The following is a 15,848-nucleotide window of genomic DNA, read 5'->3' as shown; positions in this document are numbered from 1 at the left end:
TAAGCAAGAAAAGTATCATATGATGAAAAGTGAAATAAACTTAACTGAGAAAATTAATATGGAACAGTGTGATAAAGAATGTTTGTGTAGTTACCTTCTCTTGAGGGGCCAGGGAGTGTGTTTCTGAGCAAAAGATCTTTATAAAGGAAGGTGCCAGTGTGAGGTGAACATTTTTGTCACAGACTCCTTATGGACATTCCAGATTATGGGTTGGAACCTAGCAAAATAGGCTGAAAAGAATAAGAAAATCCTGTGGAGCGACCTGTAACCCCATCTAGTTCACTTCCACTCATGACTGCATATGGGAATGCAAGTAAATATAAAATTTCAAATTTATTAAAAAAAGAAACAATTCATAAATTTAGATACTTGATCACATGTAACTCTCCTTACCAAACGTTCAGAAATCGATTGTTTTAGTAGATGGGAAAATAAGGCAGAATTAAGGAATTTTTGCTGAATAAAGCATGTTTAATAACAATGAACCCTAAGATTAGGTAATAAGGGTATGCAAATTAATATGGATTTGAACAATCCTAACAAAGGCAACAATCTGACTTGGTGTTAGCCTCTCATATATATATTTTTTTCTTTATTAAAGAGGTTGTGCATTCACAAAACAATCATGCATAAAATTCAGGATTCCATTATATCACCCTATTATTAACACCTTGCATTAGTGTGAAACATTTGTTATAATTGATGACAGCACATTTTTGTATTTGTACTATTATCTATAATCTATAGTTTTAACTTAGGGTTCACTGTGTAATGCAGTTATATGCACTTTTTAAAAAATGTTTATTCTGTTAAATATATACCATCTAACTTTCCCCCTTCCAATCATATTCAAATATGTATTTCAGTGCTATTACTTACATTCACAATGCTGTGTTACCATCACCAGCATCTATCCCCAAAACATTTCCTTCATTCCAAATAGGAACCCTGTAGATTTTAAATATACTGCATATACTTTTATGAATATAGGCATCCTTGTAGGTGTGAAGTGGTATTTTACTGTGGTATTGATACACATTTTCCTAATGATGTTGAGCATATATTCACATGCTTATTGTGCATTTGCATATCTTCTTTGGAGAAATATCTATTCAAATCCTTTGCCCAATTTTTAACTGCATTAGTTATCTTTTTATTATTGAGTTGTATTTCTCTATATATTTTGGATACAAGTCCTTCATCAAATATATGTTTTGTAAATATTTTTTCCCATTCTGTGGGGTATCTTTTCACTTTCTTGATGATGTCCTTTGAAGCATTAAAGTTTTAAATTTTGACAAAGCCAACTATCAAAATTCTCTTTTATTGTTTGTCCTTTTGGTGTCATATCTAAGAGTTATGGGAGAGAAAAGGAGGTTAATGGACCTATTTTAGATTGGTTGGGGAAGACTTCTCTTAGGAGGTGCCTTTTAAGCTGGTTAGGAAGGATCCAGTGTGTGAAGAGTTAGGATGATAATATTCCATGCAGATCAGATAGCATACTTTATAATTTTGCTTTGATCAGTTTATGTGGACTGCTAGTTTGAAACAATGTCTTATAAAAAAGAGGTTTAATCCTATGTAGATTCTTCAACAAGCATTTAAGATTTAATTGGGGAAAGTGGATGTGGCTGAAGCAATTGGGCTCCCATCTACCATATAGGAGGTCCAGGGTTCAATACTCACAGCCTCCTGGTGAAGGCAAGCTGGGCTGTGTGGTGAGCTGGCCCATATGGAGTGCTGGCCATGCAGAGTGCTGCCCCACGCAGGAGTGCTGACCCGTGCAGGGGTGCTGCTCGTGCAGGAGTGCTGGCCCATGCGGAGAGCTGGTACAGCAAGATGATGCAATAAAAAGACACAGAGAGGTAATAAGAGACGCAGAGAGGCGGACTTGGCCCAATGGATGGGGCATCCGCCTACCACATGGGAGGTCCGAGGTTCAAACCCCGGGCCTCCTTGACCCGTGTGGAGCTGGCCCATGAGCGGTGCTGATGTGTGCAAGGAGTGTCGTGCCACGCAGGGGTGTCCCCCGCGTAGGGAAGCCCCACACGCAAGGAGTGTGCCCCGTTAAGGAGAGCTGCCCAGCACGAAAGGAAGTGCAGTCTGCCCAAGAATGGTGCCACACACATGGAGAGCTGACACAAGATGACACAACAAAAAGAAACACAGATTCCCGGTGCTGCTGATAAGGATAGAAGTAGTCACGGAAGAACACACAGCGAATGGACACAGAGCAGACAACTGGGGAGGAGGGGAGGGAGAAAGGGGGAGGAGGGAGGGGGAGGGGGAGAAATAAATAAAAAATAAATCTTAAAAAAAAAAAAAAAAAGAGATGCAGTAGACCAGGGAGCTGAGGTGGCACAAGAGAATGATCACCTCTCTCCCACTCTGGAAGGTCCTAGGATTGGTTCCCAGAGTCACCCAGTGAGAGTACAAGCAGACACATAGCAAATGGGCACAGAGAGCAGACAATGGAGAGAGGGGGGAGAAATAAATAAATCTTTAAAACAAAAAAAAAAAGATTCAATTGGATGAGGCCTCTCATTATTTTAGTTCACAAGTTCTTTGGACGCCCCAAAAGAGAATAGCTTATGAAACTGATTTGTGGAAAAATTGAATTTGTTATGTATCTTTCTCTTCACTTTTTTGAAAAAAATTAAATTTCTGTCCGAAATCAATTCCATATTTGTTCACATGACTGCCACCTATACAATGATATAATGTAAAATTACTACTTTAATGTAATCTTTATATGTTTTCTCTGAGTCTGGCTGAATATTGCTCATAGTTCAATATTAACTCTAGGAAAAGAAAAAAATAATTTTAAAAGAGCTATTGAAAAAATGCATTTGTTGGCAGCAGTTCCTATCCTTGAATGCACAAATTCTGATTGTGTGTACTATGGGAAGAAAAGCCTTTGTGATAAATAATGTATTTCATAATGAGCAGTAGGAGAAAAAATGTTTTCCGTTAAGTTAAAAATGAATTAGAGTAAGTATGAGCAAATGTTGCTCAATGCGAAGGGCATCTTTTGCATCAAAGATGGATATGGAGCTGAAAGAGTTGTGATTGTTTTATCTTTGATTTCCATTCTCCCCACACTAGTGTACATGGCACATATCTTTAGACTGTTCTTGTATAGCAACTTTCAGACCTAGTTCTCATGTTCTACAACAATGATGATTTACTTGTGTTATCTTATTTAATATTTCAACTGCACAGATAGGCAAGTATGAGTATCCCCATTTTATATATGAATAAGCAGAGACTCAGAAAGATGAACTAACTCCCCCAGGGTCACAAAGCTTAGCTAGTGTGAGTCAGTGCAAATTAAAGAAATAACCAGGGATTTCAGAATAAATGTCTAGAATACACTTGAGAACAAACTGCTTTAAGTGCTTTCAAGCATCTGGCTTGCTGGGTAACCCAAAGGAACTTCAGCTTCCATTTTATGATCAAATAAAGTATATATCCCCTAGGAATATTAAGGCATCCATTTACTTATTTTCTTCCCATTATTTCATTTGTCCCTGAAGCAAGCTGGGTGTTTGGCAGGTGCTGGATAGTAAATTATTGCTCTAAATGGTGCCTCAGTGGCCTAATAATAATAATGAAGCGGCTCCCACAGTGTCAACCCGTAGACAAGGGAATAATTAATGCATTTATCAAAGCAGATGGGTTTCAGACGACCTCAAATCTTGCTCTAAGCGAACTGGGCTTTATGACTTCTGTCCTATTCTGACGCCACTTCTCTTTTCTTCTTTCCTTTTTAAAAGCAGTTTTACTGTTTGCTTCAACTTTTCATCCTCTTATTGAGACCGTGGCATTAAAAAAAAAACCAAAAACCAACCAACCAAACAACAACAACAAACCTGGAGGCTGGGGCCAAGTACAGAGCGCGAGGAGTGAGGAAGGAAAAAAAAAACAAACCCAACTGTGAGAAGAAATTGTTCCATCCTCTGAGCTGGCAGGGCTCTGGTCTTTGTGTTGTAATTATTACTCCTTGTCCTTTGGTTCAGATCTAGAGTCAGTAGCTTGGTAAAGATCTGTTTACACACACACATACACCCCACCCCTTACTCCCCTCCCACCCTCCACGCTGTGGGTTCCTCAAAGGCAGGCTTCTGAGTTGGTTCACTGTTACATTCCGAGGGCCCAGGACAGTGCCTGGCAGATCCCCGTACGCACTGGTAGGATGAATGAAAGGTGAGCAGCAAAGGCGACGCTTGGAGGAGTCCGCCGCGAAACCGGAGGAGGCGAGCTGTGTGGAGCCTACGGGGAGAATCTGAAAGTGTATGTGTGATGGAAAGAGAATTGGAAAAGGGGACGTCTCAACGGCTGGAATCGGGACGGAAGAAGGGAACAGGGAAGGCCCGAGTAGGGACCACAAGGTTTACTGGAGAAAAGTGAGGCGAACCGAAAGGGTGAGGGCGAGACAAAGAGCAGCAGTCGAGGCTGGACGTGGGAAGAAATGGAAAAGAAGTGGCCAGGGAAGGAGGGCAGACGCCGAGGAAGGGGCGTGAGGGATGGAAAGCGGCATCGCCCCCGCCGGGGAGGGGCGGCGGGGCTCGGGGGCTCGGGCGGAGCCGTGCGGGGCGCAGGGGGAGCGCGGAGGGCGCCAAGAGCCGCGAGGGGCCGCAGGGCTGCGGGGAAGGAGGGGCGCGAGCGCCGCAAAGTTACTTGGCCTGCGCCCGGCCGGGCTCCGCGAGTTGGTGGCGGGCGGCGGGGGGAGCGAAGCGGGTCTCGGCGGGCTGAAACCCGAAACCTCCAGTCCGGGAGCGCGGCCGGGAGGAAGGAAGCGGCGGCGGCGGCCGAGGCGGGGAGGCGGCCCGGCCGGGCCCTGAGCGGCCGCGGCGGCGGCTCCTTGGTGAGCACCCGCGGGGGATGGGGGTACGCGGGGAGGAGGGCGCAGGCCGGCGGGTGGGCGGCGCGGGCCGGGGGCTGAGGGCGCTTAGCCGGCTAGAGCGGGTCTGAGTTCATTGTGCAGGAAAGGAGGGCGCGGGCGGGGAAGGGTCTCCGAGACCCCTTCCCCCAAGCTTCCCCGCCCCCACGGTGCTTTTCTTCTCGCTGCGCCCTCCTGGGAGCCCAGACTCCCTCCCGGCCGCACCCCCACCATGCTTTGGAGAGCCGGAGGCTCTTTATGAGAAGATCTTGGGGGCGCGCCCCTCCCCAGCTCCGGGGGCTTCTGAGAGGCCCATCCCATTCTGTTGGGTTCAGCCCGCCCCATTTCTTCCGCGCCGCTCGAAGCCCCCCTCTCCTGTCCCGGAGGAAGCGTGTTTCAGGACCCGGGTGCTTGGGGCCGTGCCCGCTCCAGCCGGGAGGCTCCACGCCCGATTCGGGGAGAGGGGTGGGGGCGAGGCGGCCTCGATGCCCGGCTGGCATTCGGGAGGACCAGGTGAGCCACATCCTACCGTTCGGCTCAGGTTGTTGTCTCTCCAACCTGGCCGGGAGGCGCGCCCCGAAGTCGCGCGGCCCCTGCGCGGCGGGTGGGCGCCTCTGCGGGTCAGAGCTGCGAGGAGATTCCGGCGGCTTTGGGGGGGATTGGCCAGCTCTCGGCGCCCTCCCTGCCCAAGCTTAACCCCGGCGCAAGCTTTTTGACAAAGGCTTGTAGGATGAGAATGTCTGTCGTTTACCAGGGATACTCTTGTTCGCTTCAGTGAAGTCTCTTCGCCAGTAACCACACGGCCTTATATTGGGATTATTTTTATCACATATTAGGGACTATTTTTTGTTGTTTCTGTTCCTTTCCTCCGGTTTGCAAAGTGCTTTCAAGAGCAGGTCATTTGATCCTTCTCCGTGTGCATCAGGGAGAAGGTGTGGTTTTGGAGGGAAAGAACCTCAGTTCCTTGATCTGTCCAGTGGGGGTAATGGTAACATCAGGTGAGAGGGTCTCAGAGTGCCTAGAGGCCGAGGGAGGCGGGCACCCCTGCGCCTCCTCCGGGTCTAGCCGGCCGGGGATTCAACCCCAGCTTCTATTCGCCCTGGGACTAGAACCTGCATATGAATTCCAGGAGCTACTGCCTTAGGGAAATAGATAGTTTCCCTCTGTAATCGAAGAGTTGATCTTACTGCAGCCGCTGGGGGTAAGGGAGGAGAGGCATTTTCCAGGCCCGGGCAGAAAGAGTAGATGGGAGGGACCCTAGATCCCGGGGACTGGGTCTCTTCACCCAACTCTGTAGTTTATGCGGCCCCACTGCTGTCTATTCTTCCAAAATAAGCCCCTTTACTGTCCTAGTCCACATCTTATTTTAGACTTTTAAGATGCTCATAAGCATTTATATATACATTTAAAAAAATTCATTCACACAACAGCCCAGTGAGGCGCTGTTAGCTCATTTTATAGGTGAGGAAACTGAGATTCAGAGGTGAAGTACCTCACTCAGTGAGCTGCCAAGATTGAACTGAGATCTTAGGACTTGGCAGTGTTTTTTCACTTGGTCTCCCTCACACAGGCAGGTCCTTAACTCAGGACCTCTCCCTAACGGGCAACTCCTCCCCCGTGGCGGTGAGAATGACCGCCCAAAAGAGACCCGCGTGGTATTTTAGAAACTGAATTTAGAAACTAAGTGCAAGGCGTCAGGTACCCCAAGCACTCATTTTGTGTTGCAGGTTGTGCAGTGGGAGTCTTCTGAGAGACGGGGCAGGGTTGTGGGGTCAGAGGGGTGTGAGGTCTGTTTGGGTTCCGTAAAAGACAGCGTGGGTTGAACTGGGACTGACCTAAATGTCAGGAGAAGGAGGTAAAGCTCTGGCACTCCACTGCCTCCAGCCTGAGTGCGGAAGGGGGTTGGGTAAGGGTTGCAGGGAGAGCATGCCAACCCACTCCCCCCCCCATCCCCTCACCCCACGGTGGCAGGTGCTGCAGGACTCCAGCGTGTTGTTGCCTGATGTTGAGTTTTTGCAGCAGCTGTATTTTTTTTTTTTTAATGAAAAAAGGCTCCATATTTTAAAAGTTGGCAACTAATTTAAAACATTTTTTAAAAATGTGCAGAACAACGAAATTGTGTATGCAGGCTGGTCGTGGCCTGCAGGCTGTCAGTTTGCAACCTTTGTATTAGACCACAGGAAGCACTTGCTGTCATTTTGAGGTGCAGTAAAGCATAACTGGATGGAGAAGTGGTGTCTTCTTCTGTTTTCCTTTAAGAACAAAGCATTAACAAAACTGGAGATAGCTCTCATTGCTGCCTGGAGTTTGCAGGAAGAATTGACTTTATGACTCAATACTTCATTCATTCAACCATTACTTAATTCTTGTCTATGATTCAGTCCTACCCCAAGAGAGAGTGCTTGCAGCTAGCTTTTATCTATTTCCCTGGCCATTTTATATGCCCAGCAGGTGAGAGGATGGCATTCATGGCAAATACATTCAGGGAGCCCGGCGAGCATAAAGCAGGGGGTTTCCGATCTGGCTGGGGTAAAACAGTAATGGCTTCAATGAGGAGGTACTTTTGCATTTCTTTTTAGCTTGTGTTTGTTTTATACCCAAGTAATTGGTGAGAAAGCATTGTATTAAGCGCACACTGAAGTCAGACAGCCTGCATCCCAGCCCTGCCACTTACAAACTTGTGATCTTGGGTAAATAATGGAATGTATGCCTAGACTATAGTAAAAATTTCAAAAATCCAAGTTACTATAGAAGATTCTTCAAATACAGAAATATGTAGGGAAGAAAAGTGAACGTTTCCTTCTACCTGTCCTCCGTTCCTACTTCCCACCTCAAAGTAACCACTTTAACTGTGTTTCTTCCCAGTTCTTTTTCAGTGCAGAAATATATGCCTGCCAAGTCTGGAAATATAGGTGATTTTATAATACATAGTTTGTCGATATGTTATAAAATATGATAAAATGATTTTATCTGCATTTCCAGACTGTAGGATCAACCTGAATATATTGAATATATTTTTACAAAAATGCATAAATTGGGGTCATAGTGCTCTGATTTCCTTTTTTTGATTTACTGTGACTTGGAAGTCTTCAATATCAGTAACAAATATACTTCATTTTTTTTCTTTCTTTTTTAAAACTTCATTCTTTTTAATGGCTGCATAGTATTTATAGTGTGGATTACTATAACTTATTTAAATAATCCCCTTTTGATGGACTCTTAGATTGTTTCTAACTTTATCTATTAAAAATAATGCTTTGGGGGCGTAGGTTTGGCTCAAGCATTTGAGGGCCTGCCTTCCATATGGCAAGTCCTGGGTTCAGTTCCCAGTGCCTCTGAAGAACAAAAAAAAACAAGCAACAAGCAAAAGAAATGAAAACCCAACTAAGGGGAGCCAATGCGGCTTAGTGGTTGAGCGCTAGCTTCCCATATACAAAGTCCTGTGTTCAATCCCTGGTACCTCAAAAAAACAAAAAACAAAACAAAAAAACCCAATGTGTATGTACAATCCTTGTATATATTTTTCTATGCTCATAGACAATATTTCTGGATAAAAGATTCCTACAAGTAGAATTGGTAGGTCAAAGGGTATATATGCGTAAACATTTATTTGTTTCTCAGAATTCCCTTTGTTTATTGGGATCTGAGAGATGGTACAGAAAGAGAGATTCAGTTTATTTAATTAAATTTACTTGTTTGGGGTAGGTCATTTATCAAAAGAAAGAACATTCAAAATATAAAAGGTATGAAAGATATAAAAGTCTTCCTCTCACTTATGTTCCCTATTTTTCCATTACCATTTTTGGAAACAACTCATTTTGTCACTTTTTTTTGTATTCTTCCAGACAAAGTGTATTCATTTACAAGCAAATAAAATGTATCTTTCTTTTTTTTCTCCCTATAAAAAAATAAATATGGAAGCATACTCCATACTCTCTTTTGCATATGGTGTTTAAAAATTTAGTCTACATCTTGTAGGCCATTTCATATCAGAGGTTTGTGCTTTTTACTTTTATGAAATTTGCCACTTTTTAAAAATTATTTTTATTTATACTCTAAACTCTCCATGTAGAGTATATATGTACATTTTAAATGCTGATAGATTCTTCCAAGTTAATGTTTTAAAAAAGCTTAATCAATTTATACTCCTCTAATAGCCCATTTTTCTTGAATTGTTTGTAATTTCATTGGTTTGTGGGCCTCTTTCTAAATGTTGAATTTAAATCCTTTTCTTGTTAATAAAATATTTTACATGTCATGTCTAACCCCTCCAATTTTGCTTGTTTTGTCTTTAATTGTACAGAATTTTAAAAAATTTTATGTTAAATCAATTATCATTTTTCTTTGTGGCTTCAAGTTTTCTACCTGATTTTCAAAGTCCTCTCCTATCCTAAGATGATATAAATAGCCTTCTAAATGTTCTCTTTCCTCTCCATTCTTTCTTTGCTTTTTCATTGAGAAATATTTTAAATCATTGTTTCTTTAAAAATTTTCAGTTTCCCTTCTCTCTGTGACACCAAGGTCAGAGGGTTAGAATGTACCTGTGAGCCTCTTTAGCCAATTTAGCATTGGCATTAAAAAAAAAAATTAAATGACTTTTTTTTTCACCAAGTCTTGAGAATGAGCTCTTCCACATGTGGGTGAAGTGGGAGAAAAGGCATTCTGGGGAATGGGAACAGTGTGCCAAGTTACCAAGGGGAGGAATAGCAGTATTTGGAGAACTGCAAGTGATTTGGGATCGCTGAACAGGGGGACACATGTGAGATCTGGAGGGGACAGACAGCAGAGGCCTTTGTATGACCTGTCCATAAATAAATTCTGCAGGTAGCAGAGAATGACATGACATGAACAGGCTTGCATTTGGGGACTGTCAGTCCATCAGCAGTGGGGAGGACTGATTGGAGAAGAGTGAGATCAAAGATAAGAAGATAAAATGTAACTGTCTGGTAGTAATTCAGGGGAAGGTGGTGAGGACTCTTGAGTTGGGTAATGGTGGTGATGATGAAGTTTGAGTTAGAGTGAGGCACGGGAGGGAATGTAACAGACCTAGATTTATTGCTTTACATATATTATCTCATTCAGTCCTAACAACTGCTCTGGGAAGTAAGTATGGAAATCCAATGCTCAGATATATTCATCAATATATGCAGACCATACAGACAGAAAATGCCAAGTAGGGTCTTTACCCCATCAGGATTACCTCGGAAGAGTCATCTAGATTTTCCTAGGTTTCTATCTGGAGTGATTGGGTGGGTGATGATGTTTTACTGGGGTAGAGAAAACACAAAGAAGAACATATTGGGAAGGGATGGTAGACACAGAGATGATGAATTCTATTTTGTAATGTTGTATCCGAGGTGCCTGATTGTAGCCTATGGGAGGAAATATCCAGTAGGTGGATATTAATCTGAATCTCTGAAGACTTGTCTAGGCTATAGATGGAGATTTGAAGGCATTAGTTTTTAAATGGGTATATAGAAGGAGCATATATAGAGAGATTAAGTATCAGATAAGACTTTCTTTTGCAAATGGTAGAATATCCAGTTCAAATTTGAATGTTGCTTCAGGCATGGCTAGATTCAGGGTTCAAATGATTTCATCAGGACCCATCATTTCCTCTTGTCTTGACCTTCTTTCATGCTAAAGCTCTCCCCCTTGTTATGGTAAGGAGAAGCGGCAGGTTCAAAGCCAGAGGGAGAGGTGAACTGTCTTTCAGCTTTAGTCCAGATATATTTTATAAACTCCATTGGGTAAAAGGGAGTGGGAATATGCAGACTGGCAGAGGCCTAGGTCATGTGTCCACATCGGAAGCCCCTTGGGCTATCACTGAATTGTACATGTAAAACAGTTAAAATGGGAAATTTTTTGTTATATGTATATGTATATGTTACTGCAATAAAAATTAAAGAAAAGAAAAAAAATTTAGGTATATGCCTTTGGGCAAATCACTTCACTTCTTTGGGCTTCAGTTTCATCATCTGTAAAATGATACTACTTCTTAGAACAGGTTGTTTCTAGTAACTTCCAGTAAGGCCTCTTTATCAGCCCTAAAACTGTGGAGACTTTAAGGAGATGGATGAATCTAATCACTAGTTACCATTCTGTTGCTCCGACCCTAGTCCAAGCCCTCTTCTGTCCCCTGGACTCCAGCAGCGGCCTCCTAACTGGCCTCCCTGCTTCCTCACTTGCCCCCTACAGTCCTGTCTCACCCAGCAGTAGAGTGACCTTCTAAAACACACCAGTCACATCACAGTCACATCAGTGGTTTCCCATATCATGGAGAATCAAATCCAAACTCCTTACCTTGATCCACAGTGCCTTATGTAATCTGGCCCCAAAGCTGCCATTCTCCTTTTTTTTTCACTCTTCTCCAGCTTTCTTCTTCCTTAAATACACCAAGCTCATCTGAAGCTCGTCTGGCCCCAGGGCCTTTGCCAGGCCTGCAACACTCCTCTTCTAGCTCTCTGTGCATGATTCGTTCTGGTCTCCACTCAAATGCCACCTCTTACTTACCCTGTGGAAAATGGCCATCACTCACAACCCACCCACCCAATCCCTTTTATGTTTTTCATAGCACCTATGTTGATTTACATATTTGTTTGCTGTCTGCGTCCCCTTTCCTCTGTGAATGTAAGCTCCAGGAGCTGAGAGATTTTTGCCTGTCTTGTCCAGTGCTCTGCCCCAAGCGTAGAGCAGAGCTTGGCACAGAGAGTAGGTATTCAGTAAACATCTGCTGAGTCGCTTGTGAGTAATGCAAAGGGGGAGGCTGACTGGAGGACAAGAATACAGAAGCCTCTAGGAACCAGTGGCAGTGTGGCTGTCATGAGGAAGAGGACACCCCCTATTCTGCAGGTTTATTTATGACAGCATCTGTCTCAGATGATTAGAAAAAAAATGTATTCTGAAAGAATACTATAAGCCATTTGTAAGCAATAGACTTCGTTTTTAGCAGTATGAGCTTAATTAGTTTGCTTGACTCTGTGAGGATAATGAGCAAATAAATAATTACGGGTAAAAACTAATTAACATAGTAATCATTGTTTGTCTTGTAATGGAGGTAACCATCCTGGCATAACTTCTGTCTCTTACCTGCCTGGAGTAGGTGTGTGTGTGCCTGTGTGTTTATGGAAGGGGTTGTTTTATTTTCCTTGAGCTATTTAGTAAGTATATATAGTGAAAAATAGAATAGGATGAACCCAAATTGCTTCTGGAGAACAGAACTCTCAACCTCGGCACTGGTAACGTTTTTGGCTGGGTAATTATTTATTGTGGGAGCCTGTCCTGTGCGTTGTAGAATGTTTAGGAGCATCTCTGGCCTCTACCCACAAGAAGCCAGTAGCTTTCCCCAAGTTATGACGAGGGAAAATATCTCAAGATATTTCCTAAATCACCCCTCCTGGTGAACCACAGATGTAGACTCTTGGGGTAGTGAGTTGCTTTCCTTGTTATCTACAGTCTTCTGCTGGGTCATTTTCAGACCCTCCCTGGGCATCCTTATTCTCTTCACTGATATTACTTTAGTTTTTCTGCTTAAAACGATGTGATTTGCCCTTTCCAGCTAGAGGCTATGAGCCAGAGGAAGCATGGAACAGCAGCCTGGGCAGTCCCAGGGGGAGGTAAATTAAAGTTGCATGTTTCTCAGCCAGCAGGTTCCCTGGCTGCCAGCTGAGCACCTGCGTGGTCGCTGAAGCAGCTGGGCTCTGGAGGGAGCACTTGCCTGCGGTTACTGCGCAGGGAGGCCTGGAGCCCCTAGGAAGCCCAGGGAGCATCCCTGCTGCAGTCTCTTGCCGTGCATCCGTCCTCTCTTCCTGTTTGATTAAGTAGTCATGTGAAAACTCTCTGTCTTTAATTAAACTTGGAAGAGGAGAAAATAATTTTTAAATGCCCTAAGTAACTTTCTTAAACATTTTTTAAGTTTATGTTCTGACTGGCGTTGTACTGACTGCTTTCATGTTCCTTGTATGTCCGCTCTGCAATCATATAAAGTAGATTAATTCCCATCCTCTTTTTCCTGATGGAGAAACTGAGGCTTAGAGAGGTTAAGAGATATGTACTAGGTCCCATGGAATTCAGACCTAGGTTCAGTCAAGATTCCAAAGCCCATGTTCTTTCTATTGACTAGCAGGCCTAAGTGGATGTTAATGAATTGAGCAAATATAAAACATTTGTTTCTCCCACATGCACAGCACTTTTGGAAAGTCAAAGGAGAAATTAAGGAGGAATTCATGAGCTCTCTGGAGAGGAAAGCATCCTCGTCTAAAATTAAAACTGGCCCTAAGAGAAAGGATAACTGAACTATAAAAGGAAAACTGTACGTAATAAGATGGTAAGGGTCATTGTGGGGGTAGAGTGTTCTGGGAAGACTTTCTCAGAATTTCGCTGTTAATGTTAAGCTACGTGTTATTCACTTAAGTGGTGGTCAGGAGATGAGTGGCCTGGGAGAGGGAATGACTTAGAGTGGAGACCTCCAGCTTTCCCAGGCTGCCCACGCCTTGCCCAGGATCCCCACCTGCCTTTTTAGTATCTTTTCCATTGGAGATGATTAATTGCAAAAATCTGTGAATCCATGACAATGTAAAACATGAATTTGAATTTTATTGACTACTGTAGTATCTATAGACATTTGAAGAGTAATAGTTCACATGTGTATGAGTCATTATTTATTTGCTCTACCGACAGTGCTTAGAGTGCATACAGTTGGGAAGGCCCCTGAAAGTAACTGCCACACATAGTGTGAGAATACCTGACTTAGAGGACATATGATAGGATAGCTTATAGAGGAAATAAAATATTAAGGGGAATGAAATTGCCAAGAAATAGTGTATTAGTCAGCCAAAGGGGTGTTAATGCAAAGTACCAAAAATCAGTTAGTTTTTATAAAGGGCATTTATTTGCAGTAGAAGCTTACAGTTACAAGGCCCTAAAGAGTCCAACTGAAGATTGCTTTCTCACCAAAGTCTCTTGCCACATGTCGAAGCAAGATGGCAGGTGATCTCTGCCTGGCCTCTTCTTCCTTCTTCCTCTTAAGGAAGAAGCTTCTTCCGCTCTCAGCTGTAGGCTAGCATAGGGCTTGTCTATCAGGGCTGCCTCAGCCGCTCAGCTGCATACTATCAGGTAAATGACTTGTCTCTCTCTGGGCTTTAACTGTTGGAGCCTTCTCCTTTCTTGACACTTGACAAAGTTCTCTCCTCTGCCATCTATGGAGTGCTCTCTCTCTACCATGTGTCTTCTTGAGTGAGTGTCCTTTTATATCAGCTCACCAGAGGGGCGAGGACTCAACCAGAGTCATGCCCTACTGATGTGGTCTAATCAAAGCCCTAATCATAACATAATTTAACCAAAGATATCTCACCAAATTTAATACAAAGGGTATCAAAACCAGAGGAATAGATTAGTTTAAAAACACAATCTCTTTTGGGGGAATAATCTCAAAGCGCCACAAATAGTCTACCTTAAAAATTGTTATGCAGTTCTATGTAGATATCTTCCACAAATAGACTTGTGGTCTCTCCAAGAAATTCATATTTTTTAGATGTGGACTTGTGGAAAATTCTAATAGATACATCTTCAGTATATAAAACCTATTAGTCTACACTTACATACTTACCTTTCTGGTGGTATAAAAATCAGTACAACTGAACAATCTTGCTTTTAAATTCAGCAGTTTCCCTCTTACTGCTTAATAAAATATTAAAGCTAGATGCTGAGCTCTGGCTTTTTGTATGGAACATGCCACCATTACCTGTGCCTCATAAAGCATAGTTAGCATGTCACCTACCTGGCAAAATGCTGAGAAGTAGAAAGTCAGCCCTCCCTAAATGTGCAGGAGAAAATGACAAATATATGACAGGATCTGTGCTTGGAGACCTTCACACTGAAGTCTTCCCTCACGAGTTAACGCTTACTTTGTGCACACCTTAAGAAGCTTGACAGGGAAACTGCAAGTGAGTATACCTTATATAAGGAAAAGGGATAGCAAAAGGTTAAAACAAGTTACAGAAAAACTATGAAAAGGAGAAAATATGCAAGGCACATTTGGCATAAGAGGAAATAACTCTACCTTGATTAGTCTTGAGGGCACTGTATTTCATAGCATGTAATAATGGCTCGCAGTGATAATCCACCAGCTGAGGGACTGTGGCCAAGCCAACAGACTTCTTTAAGGGTCAAAGGAAAGACTGCGCTAGAATTGATATCTAAACTCCTTTCCGAGTCAAAATTCCGTATGTCTTTGTCTTCAGTGACCTTGAATCTTTGTGAAAATCATGTGTTTTATAATTTATTTTTTAATACCAGGAAACATGATAACTTTTCATAAACTTTGCTTTAAGGTTTAAAATAACAAGTTTTATTGTTTTAAGATGGTAAAACCCCAATAATTCAGAAAACTCAGCTATCTTGAACGAGCGTTTCCTGAAGATTAGCTTGGGTTTTGTGCATTTTTGAAAGGACATTTGTTACTGGAGGTACTCTCCCTCTAATGATTAGAATATTTGATTTCTTTATAGAGCTATCATGGGAAATGGTGAGGGGGTAGTTTGTATTGTGGAATTGAGGAGACTGGCACAGGATTACATGGGAGAAGGGAGAAATGAATAGATGAAGACTTTGTAGCACTGATCCTTTCTGTGGTTGGAGAGCACGATAATATTCATGCATAACTTGCCCTCCTCAGCCTCTCTCTTCTCAATTTTGTCCTATGTATCAAGTTGGGATTGATTCACTACATGTAAAGGAAACTCTACCACAGGGACTTAAGTTAACCAAAAAGGGTCCTGTGTGGCTTCTGATACGTGGCTAGTGCAGCTTCACAATTCTGTAGGTGACTCGGGTTACCGCAGTCTTTCTGCTCTGCATTGCATAGGACTTCCTTCTACATGGTCAAAACATGGCTGCTTTACCTTCAAGTGTTGTGTCTGAGTTCCAAGCAGGAGAAAGAGAAAGGGAAAAGGGCTATAGCCACAGC

At 42.9% G+C, this 15,848-nt stretch overlaps 1 protein-coding gene across 8 annotated transcripts in view; it reads left to right on the top strand.

Annotated features, from left to right (window-relative positions):
• The first annotated feature begins 4,096 nt into the window (after positions 1–4,096).
• The window catches only part of GPR161 (G protein-coupled receptor 161), a 51,177-nt gene continuing 39,425 nt past the window's right edge, over positions 4,097–15,848 (top strand). Inside the window, exon 1 of one of the 8 annotated variants that reach the window (XM_004464190.5) lies at positions 4,097–4,206. In XM_004464190.5, the coding sequence (XP_004464247.2) occupies positions 4,200–4,206 (7 nt within the window). In that variant the 5' untranslated portion in view covers positions 4,097–4,199. Of the gene's footprint in view, positions 4,425–4,819; positions 4,868–4,966; positions 5,396–15,848 lie in introns of those variants that run through there. The other 7 variants (XM_071207561.1, XM_004464191.5, XM_058310081.2 and 4 more) reach the window with 7 other exon arrangements.

The sequence above is a fragment of the Dasypus novemcinctus genome, chromosome 13 (genome assembly GCF_030445035.2).
Source record: "Dasypus novemcinctus isolate mDasNov1 chromosome 13, mDasNov1.1.hap2, whole genome shotgun sequence".
In the NCBI taxonomy this organism is placed as follows: domain Eukaryota; kingdom Metazoa; phylum Chordata; class Mammalia; order Cingulata; family Dasypodidae; genus Dasypus; species Dasypus novemcinctus.
This window is presented reverse-complemented; position numbering and strand designations above follow the sequence as displayed.